Here is a 16,583-nt window from a genome sequence, read left to right on the forward strand (position 1 = left end):
CTGTTGTATGTATGCACCACATCTTTATCCACTCATCTGTTGAAGATACCTATACAGGGGCTCGTGTTTTTGTATTGGATGACAGTCCTTTGGATGGATTCTCCCAACCCACTGGTGGTCTCAGAACCAATGTAAGGATACCCATGTTAGAGTAGTACTTACAAGGATGCCTTAGGGGAAAGGGAAACAAGTGGGAAGCCACAGGAGATCTGGGCCTCAGTGAAATTGCTCTATATTTTTTAAAGACTAATTTTTTAAAGAGCAATTTTAGGTACACAGCAACATTAACAAGTAGAAGCAGTGATTTCCCCCCATAGTGTTTGTCCCCACACACGTCTACGCCCCCTCTCCATTAATGTGCATCACTCACCAGAGGGGTGCATTTGTTACAATTGCTGTACCTACACTGACACTTCATTATCATACAAAGCCCATAGTTTAAATTAGGGTTCACTCTTGGCATTGCACATTTAATTGCTTGCATAGTTTTCACTCTTGCAAATGTAATTCAAAAAACTCTTTTGTAAATATCTTCTTACAAGCATAATAATGTTTTTCTGAGGTAGCTCAAAAGAAGTGGGATTGCTGGGCATGTGGGTATGTGGGTATGTGCATCTTAAATTTTCATTCTTAATAACAGATCGCTGAATAAAGTGTTTATATCAATTTACCCTCCTATCATAAGGGAATATCCATTTCATCCTGGTCTAGCCCATATTGAATGCTGTCCAATTTTGAGGTTTTTTTTCAATCTAATGCATGACAATATTAGCTTCTATTAATTTCAATACCCTTGACTACTATGTATTTATTAGCAATTAGTTTTTCTTTTTCTGTTAATTACCTATAAATTTTCTAATGTTTTGTGAACCTTTTTATTATTGAATTTTAGAAGTTCTCTGTACATGATAGATATTAGTCTTGTGTGAACATTGAAAATATTTTATCTGGTCTTTAGGCTTCATTAATGTTGCCTTTTATCATCCTGAAACTATTATTTAAGTACTAAAGCTTACCTTTTTTTCCCCCAAGGCCTTTGGCTTTTGGTTAAAAGGATGTTATTTATGAAGTTTTTTCTTTTTTTTTGCTTCTTTAACTTTTCTTTTTTCTTTTTTTAAAATTTAAATTCAATTAGAAAACATATAGTACATCATTAGTTTTTGATGTAGTGCTCAATGATATTGATGAAATTTTAAATTGTGGCATGTATGTATTTTCTTTGAAATTTCCTATGCATTCGTAATACTGTCTGCGTTTCCCAAGAGAACAGGATATCTCAACTTTGGGGGTAACAGAAGAGAATATGAAATTTCCTGTTAACAGCTACTTTCTCTTTACACCTCATATGTTGCTGTAGAAATTTTCCTGTTTCTAGGGGAGTTAAGATGGCGGAGGAGTAGGGGACCCCTTTTTCAGCCGGTCACCTGAGTCGAGCTGGATAGGTACCAGACCAGCCTAAATTACCACGGAATCAGCCTGAGACGCAGGATGATGCATCTGGAACTCTACAAATGAACATCTCCAGCGCTGAGTATTGAGGTACGAAGAGGGGAGCTGTAAACCGTGCACAGATATCGGAAGATAAACGGAAGGGGGAGGGAGCCGCCGCGTTTGGGCTCCGGGAAGCGGCAGCCACCTGCACGGGGGAGCGGGCGGACTCACAGAGGGCACCCACGAGAGAGCGGACTGAGACCTGTGAGCCGTGAACGCGAGCCACCAGGCATCTCCCGGAACACCGGAATCCCGGTGTGCTCACGGGATCCAGACTGAGACCGGGAGCTCCCGGAGCGCGTGGGGCGGCTGGCGGGCCACCTGCACGGGGGAGCGGGCGGACTCGTGGTCGGCACCCGCGAAACAGCAGACTGAGACCCTGAACCGGGTGCGCGCCACCAGGCTTCTCCCGAAACTCCGGAATCGAGGTGTGCTCACCGGGCATAGACTGAGACCGGGAGACCCGGGAGCATGCGGGGTGGCCGGTGGCTGGCGGCATTAGAAACACAAAGGACAGAGACGCGCCGGCCCTGGAAGTGAGAGCAGGGACGCCGAGTTGGTGTACACATCCCGGGACACTGCAGGGTTGAGCAGCACCAACAGTAATAGAGTTAAAGTGGCCAGAACATCAGTGGAGAACGGGCTGCAATCCCTCTGTTCTGTGATAATGCAGCCTCTGCTGCTCTGACCCTCAGAAGAGGCATAGCCGGCCGCCAGGGAAAGCTGCCAGAGAACAAAAGCCTGGAAATACCGGCTCAGAGAGTGCCCATCCCCATCCCCCCTCGCAGGGGACACGGAGACTCTACCCAAACAGGGTTGCCTGAGTATCAGCGCGGCAGGCCCCTCCCCCAGAACACAGAAGGCAGGCTGAAAAATCAAGAAGCCCACAACCCGAGGCGCCTGGGTGGCGCAGTCATTGAGCGCCTGTCTCCGGCTTAGGGCGTGATCCCAGCGTTCCGGAAAGGAGTCCCTCATCGGGCTCCTCCGCTGGGAGCCTTCTTCTTCCTCTCCCACTCCCCTGCTTCTGTTCCGTTCTTGCTGTCTCCCTCTCTCAGATAAGTAAATAAATAAAATCTTTAAAGAAGAAGCCCACATCTCTAAGATCCCTATAAAACAAGGGGCACGGCCTGGGACCCAGTCAATAATTTGGGCTCTGGAAACCCCGCAACCTCTCCTCATCAGAATGACAAGAAGGAGAAGCCCCCCCCAGCAAAGAAAAGACAGTGAGTCAGTGGCCTCTGCCACAGAAGTAATGGATATGGATGTAACCAAATTATCAGAAATGGAATTCAGAGTAACAATGGTCAAGATAATGAGTAGACTTGAAAAAAGTATTCAGGAAAATGTTACTGAGAATATAGAATCCCTAAGGGCGGAAATGAGAGCGAATTTGACAGAAATTAAAAATTCTATGAGCCAAATGCAGGCAAAACTAGAGGCTCTGACGGCCAGGGTCACGGAAGCGGAGGAAAGGGTTAGTGCATTGGAGGATGGGTTAATAGAGGAAAAAATAAAAATAGAAGATGGTCTTAAAAAAATCCACGCCCACGAATGTTGGCTACGGGAGATTACTGACTCAACGAAACGATCCAATGTTAGAATCATTGGCATCCCCGAGGGGGTGGAGAAAAACAGAGGTCTAGAAGAGATATTTGAACAAATTGTAGCTGAAAACTTCCCTAATCTAGCAAGGGAAACAAAAATTCGTGTGCAAGAGGCAGAGAGGACCCCTCCCAAGCTCAACCATGACAGACCTACACCACGTCACGTCATAGTGCAACTCGCAAATATGAGATCCAAGGATACAGTATTGAAAGCGGCCAGGGCAAAGAAATTTCTCACGTACCAAGGCAAAGGCATCAGAATTACGTCAGACCTGTCTACACAGACCTGGAATGAGAGAAAGGGTTGGGGGAGCATTTTTAAAGCTCTTTCAGAGAAAAACATGCAGCCAAGGATCCTTTATCCAGCAAGGCTGTCATTCAGAATTGATGGAGAAATAAAGACATTTCAGAATCGACAGTCACTAGCCAATTTCGTAACCACGAAACCAGCCCTACAGGAGGTATTACGGGGGGTTCTATAAAAGTAAAAAGGCCCCAAGAGTGATACAAAACAGAAAGTCACAGCCAATACAAACAAAGACTTTACTGACAACATGGCAGAATTAAAAGCATATCTCTCAGTACTCAGCCTTAACATTAATGGTTTAAATTCTTGCATTAAACGCCACAGGGTTGCAGATTGGATAAAAAGAAATGACCCATCCATTTGCTGTCTACAAGAGACTCATTTCGAACCCAAAGATGCATTCAGACTGAGAGTAAGGGGATGGAGTACCATCTTTCACGCAAATGGACCTCAAAAGAAAGCTGGGGTAGCAATTCTCATATCAGATAAATTGGATTTTAAACTACAGACTATAGTTAGAGATGCAGAAGGGCACTATATTATTCTTAAGGGAAGTATTCAACAAGTGGATATGACAATTATAAATATATATGCCCCCAACAGGGGAGCAGCAAGATACACAAGCCAACTCTTAACCAGAATAAAGAGACATATAGATAAAAATACATTAATAGTAGGGGACCTCAACACTCCACTCTCAGAAATAGACAGAACACCCTGGCAAAAACTAAGCAAAGAATCAAAGGCTTTGAATGCCATACTCGACGAGTTGGACCTCTTAGATATATATAGAACACTACACCCCAGAACCAAAGAATACTCATTCTATTCTAATGCCCATGGAACATTTTCAAGAATAGACCATGTTCTGGGACACAAAACAGGTCTCAGCCGATACCAAAAGATTGAAATTATCCCCTGCATATTCTCAGACCACAACGCTCTGAAATTGGAACTCAACCACAAGGAAAAATTTGGAAGAAACTCAAACACTTGGAGACTAAGAACCATCCTGCTCAGGAATGACTCGATAAACCAGGAAATCAAAAATCAAATTAAACAATTTATGGAGACCAATGAGAATGAAAATGCAACAGTCCAAAACCTATGGGATACTGCAAAGGCAGTCCTAAGGGGGAAATACATAGCCATCCAAGCCTCACTCAAAAGAATAGAAAAATCTAAAATGCAGTTTTTATATTCTCACCTCAAGAAGCTGGAACAGCAACAGAGGGACAGGCCTAATCCACGCACGAGGAAGCAGTTGACCAAAATTAGAGCTGAAATCAATCAAGCAGAAACCAGAAGCACAGTAGAGCAGATCAACAGGACTAGAAGCTGGTTCTTGGAGAGAATCAATAAAATTGACAGACCACTGGCAAGACTTATCCAAAAGAAAAGAGAAAGGACCCAGATTATTAAAATTATGAATGAAAAAGGAGAGGTCACGACGAACACCATTGAAATTGGAGGGATTATTAGAAATTTTTATCAACAGCTATATGCCAATAAACTAAGCAATCTGGAAGAGATGGAATCCTTCCTGGAAACCTATAAACTACCAAGATTGAAAAAGGAAGAAATTGATTTCTTAAACAGGCCAATTAATTATGAAGAGATTGAGTCAGTGATAAACCACCTTCCAAATAACAAAACTCCAGGCCCGGACGGTTTTCCTGGGGAATTCTACCAAACATTCAAAGAAGAAATAATACCTATTCTCCTAAAGCTATTTCAAAAAATAGAAACAGAAGGAAAGCTACCAAACTCATTCTATGAGGCCAATATTACCTTGATCCCCAAACCAGGCAAAGACTCCCTCAAAAAGGAGAATTACAGACCGATTTCCCTAATGAATATGGATGCCAAAATCCTCAACAAGATACTTGCTAATAGAATCCAACAGTTCATTAAAAGGATTATCCATCACGATCAAGTGGAATTCATACCTGGGATGCAAGCGTGGTTCAATATTCGCAAATCAATCAGCGTGATACATCATATCAACAAGAAAAGACTCAAGAACCATATGATCCTCTCAATCGATGCCGAAAAAGCATTTGACAAAATACAGCATCCTTTCCTGATTAAAACCCTTCAGAGTGTAGGAGTAGAAGGTACATTTCTCAATCTCATAAAAGCCATCTATGAAAAGCCTACTGCAAATATCATTCTCAATGGGGAAAAGCTGGAAGCCTTTCCCTTAAGATCAGGAACACGACAAGGATGCCCACTCTCGCCACTATTATTCAACATAGTACTAGAAGTCCTTGCAACAGCAATCAGACAACAAAAAGGGATCAAAGGTATTCAAATCGGCAAAGAAGAAGTCAAAATGTCTGTCTTCGCAGATGACATGATACTCTATATGGAAAACCCAAAAGAAGCCACTCCCAAACTATTAGAAGTTATAGAGCAATTCAGTAATGTGGCGGGATACAAAATCAATGCTCAGAAATCAGTTGCATTTCTGTACACGAATAACGAGAACGAAGAAAGAGAAATTAGGGAATCCATCCCATTTACAATAGCACCAAAAACCATACGTTACCTTGGAGTTAACTTAACCAGAGACGTAAAGGAACTTTATTCTAGAAACTATAAATCACTCTTAAAAGACATTGAGGAAGACATAAAAAGATGGAAAGATATTCCATGCTCATGGATCGGAAGAATTAACATAGTTAAAATGTCCATGCTACCCAGAGCAATCTACACTTTCAATGCTATCACAATCAAAATACCGAGAACGTTTTTCAAAGAACTGGAACAAATAGTCCTTAAATTTGTATGGAACCAGAAAAGACCCCGAATCTCCAAGGAACTGTTGAAAAGGAAAAACAAAGCTGGGGGCATCACAATGCCAGATTTCGAGCTGTACTACAAAGCTGTGATCACAAAGACAGCATGGTACTGGCACAAAAACAGACACATAGACCAATGGAACAGAATAGAGAGCCCAGAAATGGACCCTCAACTCTGTGGGCAACTAATATTTGATAAAGCAGGAAAAAACATCCGATGGGAAAAAGACAGTCTCTTCAATAAATGGTGCTGGGAAAATTGGACAGCTACATGCAAAAGAATGAAACTTGACCACTATCTCACACCATACACAAAAATAAACTCCAAATGGATGAAAGACCTCGATGTGAGACAGGAATCCATCAAAATTCTAGAGGAGAACATAGGCAGCAACCTCTACGACATCGGCCAAAGCAATCTTTTTCATGACACATCCCCAAAGGCAAGAGAAACAAAAGATAAAATGAATTTATGGGACTTCATCAAGATTAAAAGTTTCTGCACAGCCAAGGAAACAGTCAGAAAAACTAAGAGGCAGCCCACGGAATGGGAGAAGATATTTGCAAATGACACTACAGATAAAGGACTGGTATCCAAGATCTACAAAGAACTTCTCAAACTCAATACACGAGAAACAAATAAACAAATCAAAAAATGGGCAGAAGATATGAACAGACACTTTTCCAATGAAGACATACAAATGGCTAACAGACACATGAAAAAATGTTCAAAATCATTAGCCATCAAGGAAATTCAAATCAAAACCACACTGAGATACCACCTTACGCCAGTTAGAATGGCAAAAATAGACAAGGCAAGAAACAACAATTGTTGGAGAGGATGTGGAGAAAGGGGATCCCTCCTACATTGTTGGTGGGAATGCAAGTTGGTACAGCCACTCTGGAAAACAGTGTGGAGGTCCCTTAAAAAGTTAAAAATTGAGCTACCCTATGATCCAGCCATTGCACTACTGGGTGTTTACCCCAAAGATACAGACGTAGTGAAGAGAAGGGCCATATGCACCCCAATATTCATAGCAGCAATGTCCACAATAGCTAAATCGTGGAAGGAGCCGAGATGCCCTTCAACAGATGACTGGATTAAGAAGTTGTGGTCCATATATACAATGGAATATTACTCAGCAATCAGAAAGAACGAGTTCTCAACATTTGCTACAACATGGACAGCACTGGAGGAGATAATGCTTAGTGAAATAAGTCAAGCAGAGAAAGACAACTATCATATGATTTCTCTCATCTATGGAACATGAGAACTAGAATGATCAGTAGGGGAAGAAAGGGATAAAGAAAGGGGGGGTAATCAGAAGCGGGAATGAAACATGACAGACTATGGACTATGAGAAACAAACTGAGGGCTACAGAGGGGAGGGGGTGGGGGAATGGGATAGACCGGTGATGGGTAGAAGGAGGGCACGTATTGCATGGTGCACTGGGTGTTATACACAACTAATGAATCATAGAGCCTTACATCGAAAACCGGGGATGTACTGTATGGTGACTAACATAATATAATAAAAAATCATTATTAATAAAAAAAAAAAAAAAAAAAGAAATTTTCCTGTTTCTAATGGAGAGTCGGAAAACACCTGTTTTTAGCAACTATATAATGGAAGGGAGTTCCAGCAGTTTCTCAAGCTCAGCATTATTGACACTGGGGTGGGGTGGGGGGTGGGGGCTGGATAATTCTTTGTGTCTAGGGCCATCCTGTGCATTATACAATGGTGAGCAGAATCTCTTTCCTTCACTCGGTAAATGCCAGTATGTGCTCCTCTAGCCATGAAACCAAAGATGTCTCCAGAAATTGACAAATGTTCCCTGGAGCAAAACTGTCCCCAGGTGAGAACTACTGCACTAGAGCCTTTGAAATGTGAAGGAGGGTTATTCAAAACTCCCCCTCTGCTAGTTTTCTTTAAGTCTGGTTCTATCGACTTCTGCATGGGTTGTTTTACTTATTTTTGCTTGTGTTTAATAACCTTTGAAGTGATGCTAGATAGTGTGTGTAGAGGAGCAGACATAAGGTATAGGCTATTTATTACTGGAAATAGGCACACCTGTTCTTCTGCTAGGCTATTTTTGAGAGAGCTTGAGTCTAAGCAGGAGTCCTTGTACTCTGGGCTTCAATTTATTCTGGTGTTAGCTTGTTATCTTGTGCTTTCTGTGGGGGCTGTTCTGCCAGAAGGTTTTTTTCTCATTGCTCTACCTTCAGCTGTAGACCTTCCCTGTGTGGCTGTATCTAAGAGGTCTCTCCCCATTCTTGTCACTCCCTCAAGAGTTTCTATACTCTCATGACTGTCCACACTTGGGCCTGAGCAATTCATTCAGAAATGTAGGTTCTCAGAAATGTGGCATTTGTATGGCACCCTGATCACTTTTTTAAAAAAAGATTTTATTTATTTATTTGACACAGAGAGAGAGACAGCCAGCGAGAGAGGGAGCACAAGCAGGGGGAGTGGGAGAGGAAGAAGCAGGCTCCCAGCGGAGGAGCCCGATGTGGGGCTCGATCCCAGAACACCGGGATCACGCCCTGAGCCAAAGGCAGATGCTTAACGACTGAGATACCCAGGCGCCCCCGGATCACTTCTTTTTGTCCTTTGCCATAGGTCAGCCAGTGCTCTTGATGGTCTCTCTGTGGATGATCTGTCTTTCCTTAGACTTCAGGCTACTTTGTTGTCCTTACCTCTCTTAAAGTTTCAAGAAAATGAATGATTTCATAGTTTATGTGGATTTTTTCTTATTGTTAGGTTGAAGGCAATGCTTGTTTACATTTTTTATTTTCAAGGCAGAAGTGGAGATTCCCTCTATTTTCTTATATTTTAATAACGTTGTTTTATTTTTAATTTTTGATTTTAAATCCATCACCATTAGTCATGCAAATTCGTAGTTTTAGAAAAGATCCATTCATGGGGGACCTGGGTGGCTCAGTTGGTTAAGTGGCCGACTCTTGATTTCAGTTCAGGTCCTGATTTCAGGGGTTGTGGTATCAAGCCCCGAATAGGGCTCTGAGCTCAGTGCAGAGTCTGCTTGTCCATCTCCCTCTGCTCCTCCCTCCCCCACTGGTGTGCTTTCTCTCATTCTCAAATAAAATCTTAAAAAAAAGATCCATTCACAAAGTTAGTTTTGTGCAGAAGGAAAAAGCATCTTATCTGGACCTCTAGGAATTTATGAGGGTGTATAATTTTAATGAATTAATAACTAATTAATATATTTGTTTGCTTTTCTGACACCTTTTATTTACCATTTTATTTTATTTTATTATTTTATTTTTTTTTCGTTGCATATTTTTAAAAATTTTTTAAAATGTTTTTTAATTATGTTAGTCACCCTACAGTACATCCCTGGTTTCTGACGTAAAGTTCGATGATTCATTAGTTGCGTATAACACCCAGTGCACCATACAATACGTGCCCTCCTTACTACCCATCACCAGCCTATCCCATTCCCCCGTCCCCTTCCTCTCTGAAGCCTTGTTTGTTTCTCAGAGTCCATAGTCTCTCATGCTTTATTCCCCCTTCTATTTACCATTTTAAACATAGAATTTGGAAAAATGATACAATAAACACTCATATACTCTCCACTAAGAGTCAACAATTTTTTTAAAAAAAGATTTTATTTATTTATTTGACAGAGAGAGAGAGACAGACAGTGAGAGAGGGAACACAGGCAGGGAGAGTGGGAGAGGAAGAAGCAGGCTTCCAGCAGAGGAACCTGATGTGGGGCTCGATCCCAGGACTCTGGGATCACTCCCTGAGCCGAAGGCAGACGCTTAACGACTGAGCCACCCAGGAGCCCCAAAGAGTCAACAATTGTTAACATAGTGCCACATTCAAACACCTTTCTCAATTTATTTCCACACATGGATAAATTTTCTTGTTAAAACATACAGTGATCAGTGGTAGACATCATGACACTTCATCAACACTTCTTCAACAAATATTTGGGAATTCAAGGAATGTTCTCTATATAACCACAATACTATCATTATATCCAAGAAAATTCGCAAAAATTTCATAATAACTTTCAATGTCTGATATATATTCAAATTATCCTAATTGCCTGGAGAATGTCATGGATAGCGTGTATCTGAACCAGAGTCCCACTAAAATTGAATGAATTTGTTTATAATGTCACTTTCATTTCTTTTAATTTAGAGCAGCCTCTAGCCACTTTTAAAAATGATATTGATTTTAGAAGAGGCCAGGCCAAATGTCTTGTTGAATGCCCATGTTCAGGATTTGCCTGATGCTTTCTTCATGATGTCATTTAAATTATTTTGTCCTCTGTATTTCCTATATATTGGAAGTTAAGTCTAAAAGGACAGATACCAGCAAGCTTCTTCTATAAAGGGCCAGGTAGCACATATTTTTGGCTTTGTGGCCTTACAGCCTCTATCACAACTCAACTCTGACATTGTAGCACGAAAGCGACCATAGACAATACATCGATGAATCGGTGTGGCTGTGTTCCAATAAAACTTTATTAACAAAAACAGGCAGCTCCCTGGATTTGGCCTGCATGCTATGCTTTGCCAACCCACAACCTAAAAGTTGGATTACATTTCAGTTAGACTGATTTGTTAATAATTATTTATTTATTTATTTATTTATTTATTTTTAAAGATTTTATTTATTTATTTGACAGAGATAGAGACAGCCAGCGAGAGAGGGAACACAAGCAGGGGGAGTGGAAGAGGAAGAAGCAGGCTCATAGCAGAAGAGCCTGATGTGGGCCTCGATCCCATAACGCCGGGATCACGCCCTGAGCCGAAGGCAGACGCTTAACCGCTGTGCCACCCAGGCGCCCAATAATTCTTTATTTAAAAAAAATGGGATGTCGTAACTTCATGACATATCAGGAGATACATCAAGTCAGTTTCCCCACCACTGATGATATTAAACTTCATTGTTAGTTTCAGGTGGTGGCTGTCAGATCTCCATGTTGCAAATGTACACTTTGTCCCTTGTAATTAATTGGTAGTCTGTGAGGTGATTCTTTGGCACTGTGGTCCCAGCCTGTTCTCCAAATGCTTTCACTCAGTGCCTTTAGTGGCCATTTATGGGATATTGGAAGACTCATGCTCTCCTAGTTCTGTTGTATTTTCTGCATCTATTAGATGAATTTTTAAAGCATCAGTATGGACTCATGGATATGCTCAGTTGAAACATTATAATCAGGTACGGTCATTTTCCTTGATGTTCAAATTGATATAGAATTGGTCAGAGGGAACCCTCAGGGAGTTTCTTGTAGGTGTAACTGCTCTGGATTTAGATCTTGCTTAGATCGCATGATGAGGGTGAAATAATATGTTATCTATAAATACATCTCACAAAGTGTGCAGTAGCCATACACACCTTTTCCCACAACTCAACTTATAAAATGTAAAGATGCAGAGACTCTAGTCCCACAGCTCTGATTTTACTCTGATGAAACTTTCCCCCCACGTTTAAATTCTGTGAAATCAGGAATTGGAGCTTCTTGATCTCTGTCCAGCACATATTTCTGGAATGAATAAATTAGTAGGTCTTTAGAAATGGAGGGTCAAGAAGTTGAGGCATGTATATATGTATGGAGACCAACTGGTCTACTTTGCCTGTAACCAAAGTGTTTTCTGGGATGTAATACTTTCAGTACTAAAGCCAGGAAAGTCTTGAGCAACTGGGATTAGTGGTTTATACTACATGCAGGTATGTGAATGTTACTTTCCTCTCTTATGCTATTTTAGGAAGGTCCTTTGTGGCTGGTTTTCCTTGCTATATATCATCAACCTGAGGGAGAATTTTTGTAGAAGAGGCTTCTACTAGGGTATTGGGTCATAGCTCCTGATTATACTGGCAGTGAGATGAGCATGCTGCATGAACCAGAAAACCAAAAGTCTCCAGCAGCTGAATGTCAAATGTTTACTGCTTACTGTCTCCCACAGCAGTGCCAAGAAGAGTTATTTGTAATAAACACGAAAAAGCATTTTTTATACTCTTTGCCCAAAGGATGGAAGCCAGTGTTTTCTTCATTTCCTAAGAGACAAGTTCGTCATGTTCAGCTGTTCATTATAACTCTCCTAAGAAGGAAGGTGTAAACACGACATTGTGTTAGACGGTGCAAGATGTCTACACAGAAAACTACACAATATCGTCAACAGAAGTCTAAGAAGAGAAAAGGTTTTTTTTTAAACTTTCTTTTTTTTTAATGTTTTTTTATTATATTCTGTTAGTCACCATACAGTACATCACTGGTTTCTGATGTAAAGTTTGATGATTCCTTAGTTGCGTACAACACCCAGTGCACCATGCAATACGTACCCTCCTTACTACCCATCACCAGCCTATCCCATTCCCCCAGCCCCTCCCCTCTGAAGCCCTCAGTTTGTTTCTCAGAGTCCATAGTCTCTCATGTTTCATTCCCCCTTCTGATTATCCCCTCTTTCTTTATCCCTTTCTTTCCCTACCGAAGAGAAAAGGTTTTGAACATACAAATGCTTGGTACAATTCACACTGCCAAGATCTCTCCTCTGCCCTCTGTGATTCTCTAGTGAGGTTTTGCAGGGTTTGTGTATTTGGAAATACTAGGAATGAATGCAGACTTTGAAGAACAGTCTCCTATCTGACTTAATACTTATTTCGCTTTACTTTTATGACTATATATACGCATTGCTCATCATATACAGGGATGGCAGGGAGTGACTAGGGACAAAAGCTCTGCAGTTTGTTCGTCAATACTACGGATCATTACTTCCTGATTACTTGGTAATCTTTCTCTGCTTATGAGTATTTTGTATCTTGTCCCTAAGTACAATAAAAAGGGGTTGCACCCATGTCACAAAAAGTGGGTTCTCTACACTTGTGGGGAAAGAGGACAGTCATGTGCAAGGGTTAGTGTGAGCATAGAAAGTGAGTGAAACTATTGGAAGACTTCCTTTCAAGACAGGGAAGGGCCTTGAGGTGTGTCGCGGGGTAAACTAAGTGTGAACCATCCAAGAGCATCACCTGCTATACACCCAGGTTGGCCAGTGAGGTGGGCATGAGCTTCTCAAGTGAATGGGTTAGTGAAGTGCTCTGGGAACACTGCATAATCTTACCTCACTGTGTTTGGAGGCATCAGACATGGTCCCGCTTGAGAGAGTGTACTTCTCAGACTCGGCTTTGGTTTTCCTGATCCCTTTGAACCATTTCTTATATTGTTCCCGGACCTGCAGAGGCAAAGCATGCTTGGGTCAGCTCACTGAGGGGAGTGAGGACAGGAAGGGCCCTGGGTGAGAGTCGGGCAGTGGTACCTGCTGGCTGAGGAGGCAGTACACCAGGAAGATGAAGATGCCCTGCAGGCTGTTGACGATGGTGAAGAGGTAAGCCATGATGATGGCAGCTGGACCCACCTGCAGGACGCCCAGGCACCATGTGCAGCCCAGGATGAGCAGCTGAGCTGTGGCTTTAAATGTCAGCATCCTGGGTGGGAGGAGAAAGGAGGTCATGATGCACCCAGAGTAACACCACCGGGGCTGGTTTCATGTCCTCTCCATGGATGCTTCTGATTGAGTTGCGATCAACTTTGATCTTTACTGTCAATGATTCCCTAAAAAGAAACCTTATCCCTCCAGAATGTGAGTTTCAAAAAGATCATGATGTTTCATGAAGATCCCCAATTTTGTTCAACTGACATTACTGAATGTTCTGTGCACCTGGCTCTAGGCTGGGGCTAGGGAGTTCAAAACAGCGAAGACAGATCGGTAGGAGAAGGAAGGGAAGAATGAACGGGGGGTAAACAGAAAGGGGGAGTGAACCATGAGAGACTATGGACTTTGGGAAACAAACTGAGGGCTTCAGAGGGGGGGGATTGGGATAGGCCAGTGATGTGTATTAAGGAGGACACGTATTGCATGGAGCACTGGGTATTATGCACAAATAATGAATCATGGAACATTGCATCAAAAACTAGGGATGTATGTATGGTGACTAACATAACATAATAAAAAATTATTAATAAAAAAAAGACTTCTGTTTTTACAGACTTTAAAGTCTAGTGGAAAGACAAAAACAAATGATCCCTGATGACATTTGCGAAGTGAGGTACTTCTTTCCATCCAGGGCTGTTCCTGTCCTCACCCTCTCCACGATCTGAGCCAGGGCATGCTTTGCCCAGAAGAGAGGCCATTGACTCTGTGCAAAGTTGAGGAGAGCAGAGGATGTCCCCAGACTCTTAGGTATGTGACATGTGGCTGATGCAGCTGAGTTCACCGGGTGCCAGAGAAGGGGAAGGCAGAGGGCAGAGCATGCACGAAGGTGTGGCCATGATGGGTGTGCTGGTTCTGAAAACTGTTATGGGATTTCCTGAGTGTGTTATAAAGGTATGAATGTTCTCAGGATCTTTTTCATGGCCCCACGGTAGCAATCCCTGCTTATCACAACAAAGGCAATTCTCTCCGCGCGAAAGTAGTTTGTTGTTTGGGTTGTGCATGGATGGGATGTTTTTGGTGTGGGTGTCAGCAGCAAACCACAGAATGTGAGGGGGCGGCCAAGGAGGGTGGCTGCACCTCTCTCTTCCAGTCCCCTCGGGAGCCCTGGGAAGGGACACCAGAGCCTTGGAGGCATGAGGATAATGTTTGGTATGGGGGTTGGTGTGTATCTCTGACCCATCCTCACCTTGTGTTCTGGAGGGTGGACACATCTCTGTTGACGGAGGAGAGCTTGTTTTTCACAATCCAGAAGGTCATCAGGAAGAAAGCCAAATTAATCTGCAGATAACCCATAGGTATATTAATTACACTCCACATCGGACAAATCTGCGTCCTAACTCACCCAGCTCCTAACCTGGCAGGGAAGAAGGTTTTGTGTTACTCACGGAGAAGATGGTGCAGACGGGGCCAAGGAAGGTCCATATGAATCCTTTGTCTGTGTGGAGCCAGCATCTAAGAGAGAGATGGGAAGAGATTCAAGAAAATATGGGCCTTTGTGGATAAAGGATTGATAAGTAGACTTGCCCCTCCCCTTGTAATGTTTCCTCCTACCTTCTTCATTATTATCATTTTTTTTGTTAAAACATTTAATACACCCTCCTAGTAAATTTTAAGTATAGAATACACCATTGTCAGCAATATGCACTAGGTAGTATAGATCTCCTAAACTTATTTATTTTGCAGAACTACAACTTTGTATATGCCTTTGATGGTGGCGATGGTTTCATGGGTATTAGCCCCAAACTCATCAGGCTGTATACATTAATTACATGTGGCGTTTTACATGTCAATCACACCTTAATAAAGTGGTCTTTAAAAAAGGATACGTTCCTTTCAAAAAGCTCTTCTATGTCTTGGCACCCAGATATGCTGGCAGAAATAAATGTAATTTTTAATAAGAAAATAAAGGTATTGATCAATAAATTAATTTATGGGTTTTGGATAAGTATTGAGTGTCTCCTCTGTGTCAGGATCTGTACTTGGCTCTAAAGACCCAGTTGGGATTAGGGTAGAGTGGTTTCAGTCCTCAGGGAGACCTCAGCGAGGGAGGATCAAGAATTAGACGATAGACAAAATCAAGATGAATTTTATGATCAAGTATGAGAAGCTATGAGGATATGTAGCTGGATCCATAACCTAGTCTGGGGTATAGGAGATCCGGATAGCTGAGAAGGGTTTCCCTGAAAGAAATGAATTGTATTAAAGCTGAAGTATGAGTGATGAGTGGGTATAGATGGGTGAAAATTTGGACCATATAAGAGTGAGTGAAAAAACCCCAATGCAACAAAACAGTGAGCCTGCCCCAGCATTAGGGCTCATGTGCATTACATCACTAATTCCTGAAGAAGACACAGGTACTCACATACAGGTCAGGCATCTCAAGGCCACACCAAGAGCAATGACAGAGCTGGACTTTATCCCCACGGAGGGGAGCTGTGAGTGAGGTGGGAGGTGTGAGGACTGGGGAGAGGGTCAGATAAAACCAGCAGGAAGCAGCAAAGGGAAGCTTCGAAGGTGGGCATAGGCAAACTGCAGCCTGTGGCCCGGGGCCGCTGCCATCTGCCCTTGTAAGTGTTTTACTGGAACACACATTCATTCCCTTCCGAATTGTCTGTAGCTGTTTTTGAGCTCTGAGGACAGAGCTGAGTAATAATCAAAGCTGGAAATATTGATTATATGGCCCTTTATGGAAAAAATTTGCTGATCTTTATGGTCAACTCCCTAGGGAGACCAGCTGGTCGGGGCTCGCTGATGTCATCAGGATAGGCGCGTGGTGTGAGCGCCAGACTGGATGTGACCCCAGCTCTGCCACCAGCCAGCTGTGTGACCTTGGCCATGTTAGTTAATCTCCTTGTGCCTCAGTTCCTCATCCATAATATGGCCCAATGCTAGTTTCTACTGCACAGGTTGTTGGG

At 42.4% G+C, this 16,583-nt stretch overlaps 1 protein-coding gene across 1 annotated transcript in view; it reads right to left on the reverse strand.

The window, feature by feature from the left end:
* Nucleotides 1-9,854: 9,854 nt before the first annotated feature.
* The window catches only part of LOC113247174 (adhesion G protein-coupled receptor E2-like), a 40,338-nt gene continuing 33,609 nt past the window's right edge, over nt 9,855-16,583 (reverse strand). Inside the window, exons 16-20 of the mRNA XM_057311573.1 lie at nt 15,054-15,120; nt 14,855-14,946; nt 13,492-13,660; nt 13,297-13,407; nt 9,855-12,279 (exon numbers count right to left, since the gene is read on the reverse strand). Of these exons, the coding sequence (XP_057167556.1) occupies nt 12,229-12,279; nt 13,297-13,407; nt 13,492-13,660; nt 14,855-14,946; nt 15,054-15,120 (490 nt within the window). The 3' untranslated portion in view covers nt 9,855-12,228. The remainder of the gene's footprint in view (nt 12,280-13,296; nt 13,408-13,491; nt 13,661-14,854; nt 14,947-15,053; nt 15,121-16,583) is intronic.

The sequence above is a fragment of the Ursus arctos genome, unplaced genomic scaffold (genome assembly GCF_023065955.2).
Source record: "Ursus arctos isolate Adak ecotype North America unplaced genomic scaffold, UrsArc2.0 scaffold_14, whole genome shotgun sequence".
NCBI classification, from domain to species: Eukaryota; Metazoa; Chordata; class Mammalia; order Carnivora; family Ursidae; genus Ursus; species Ursus arctos.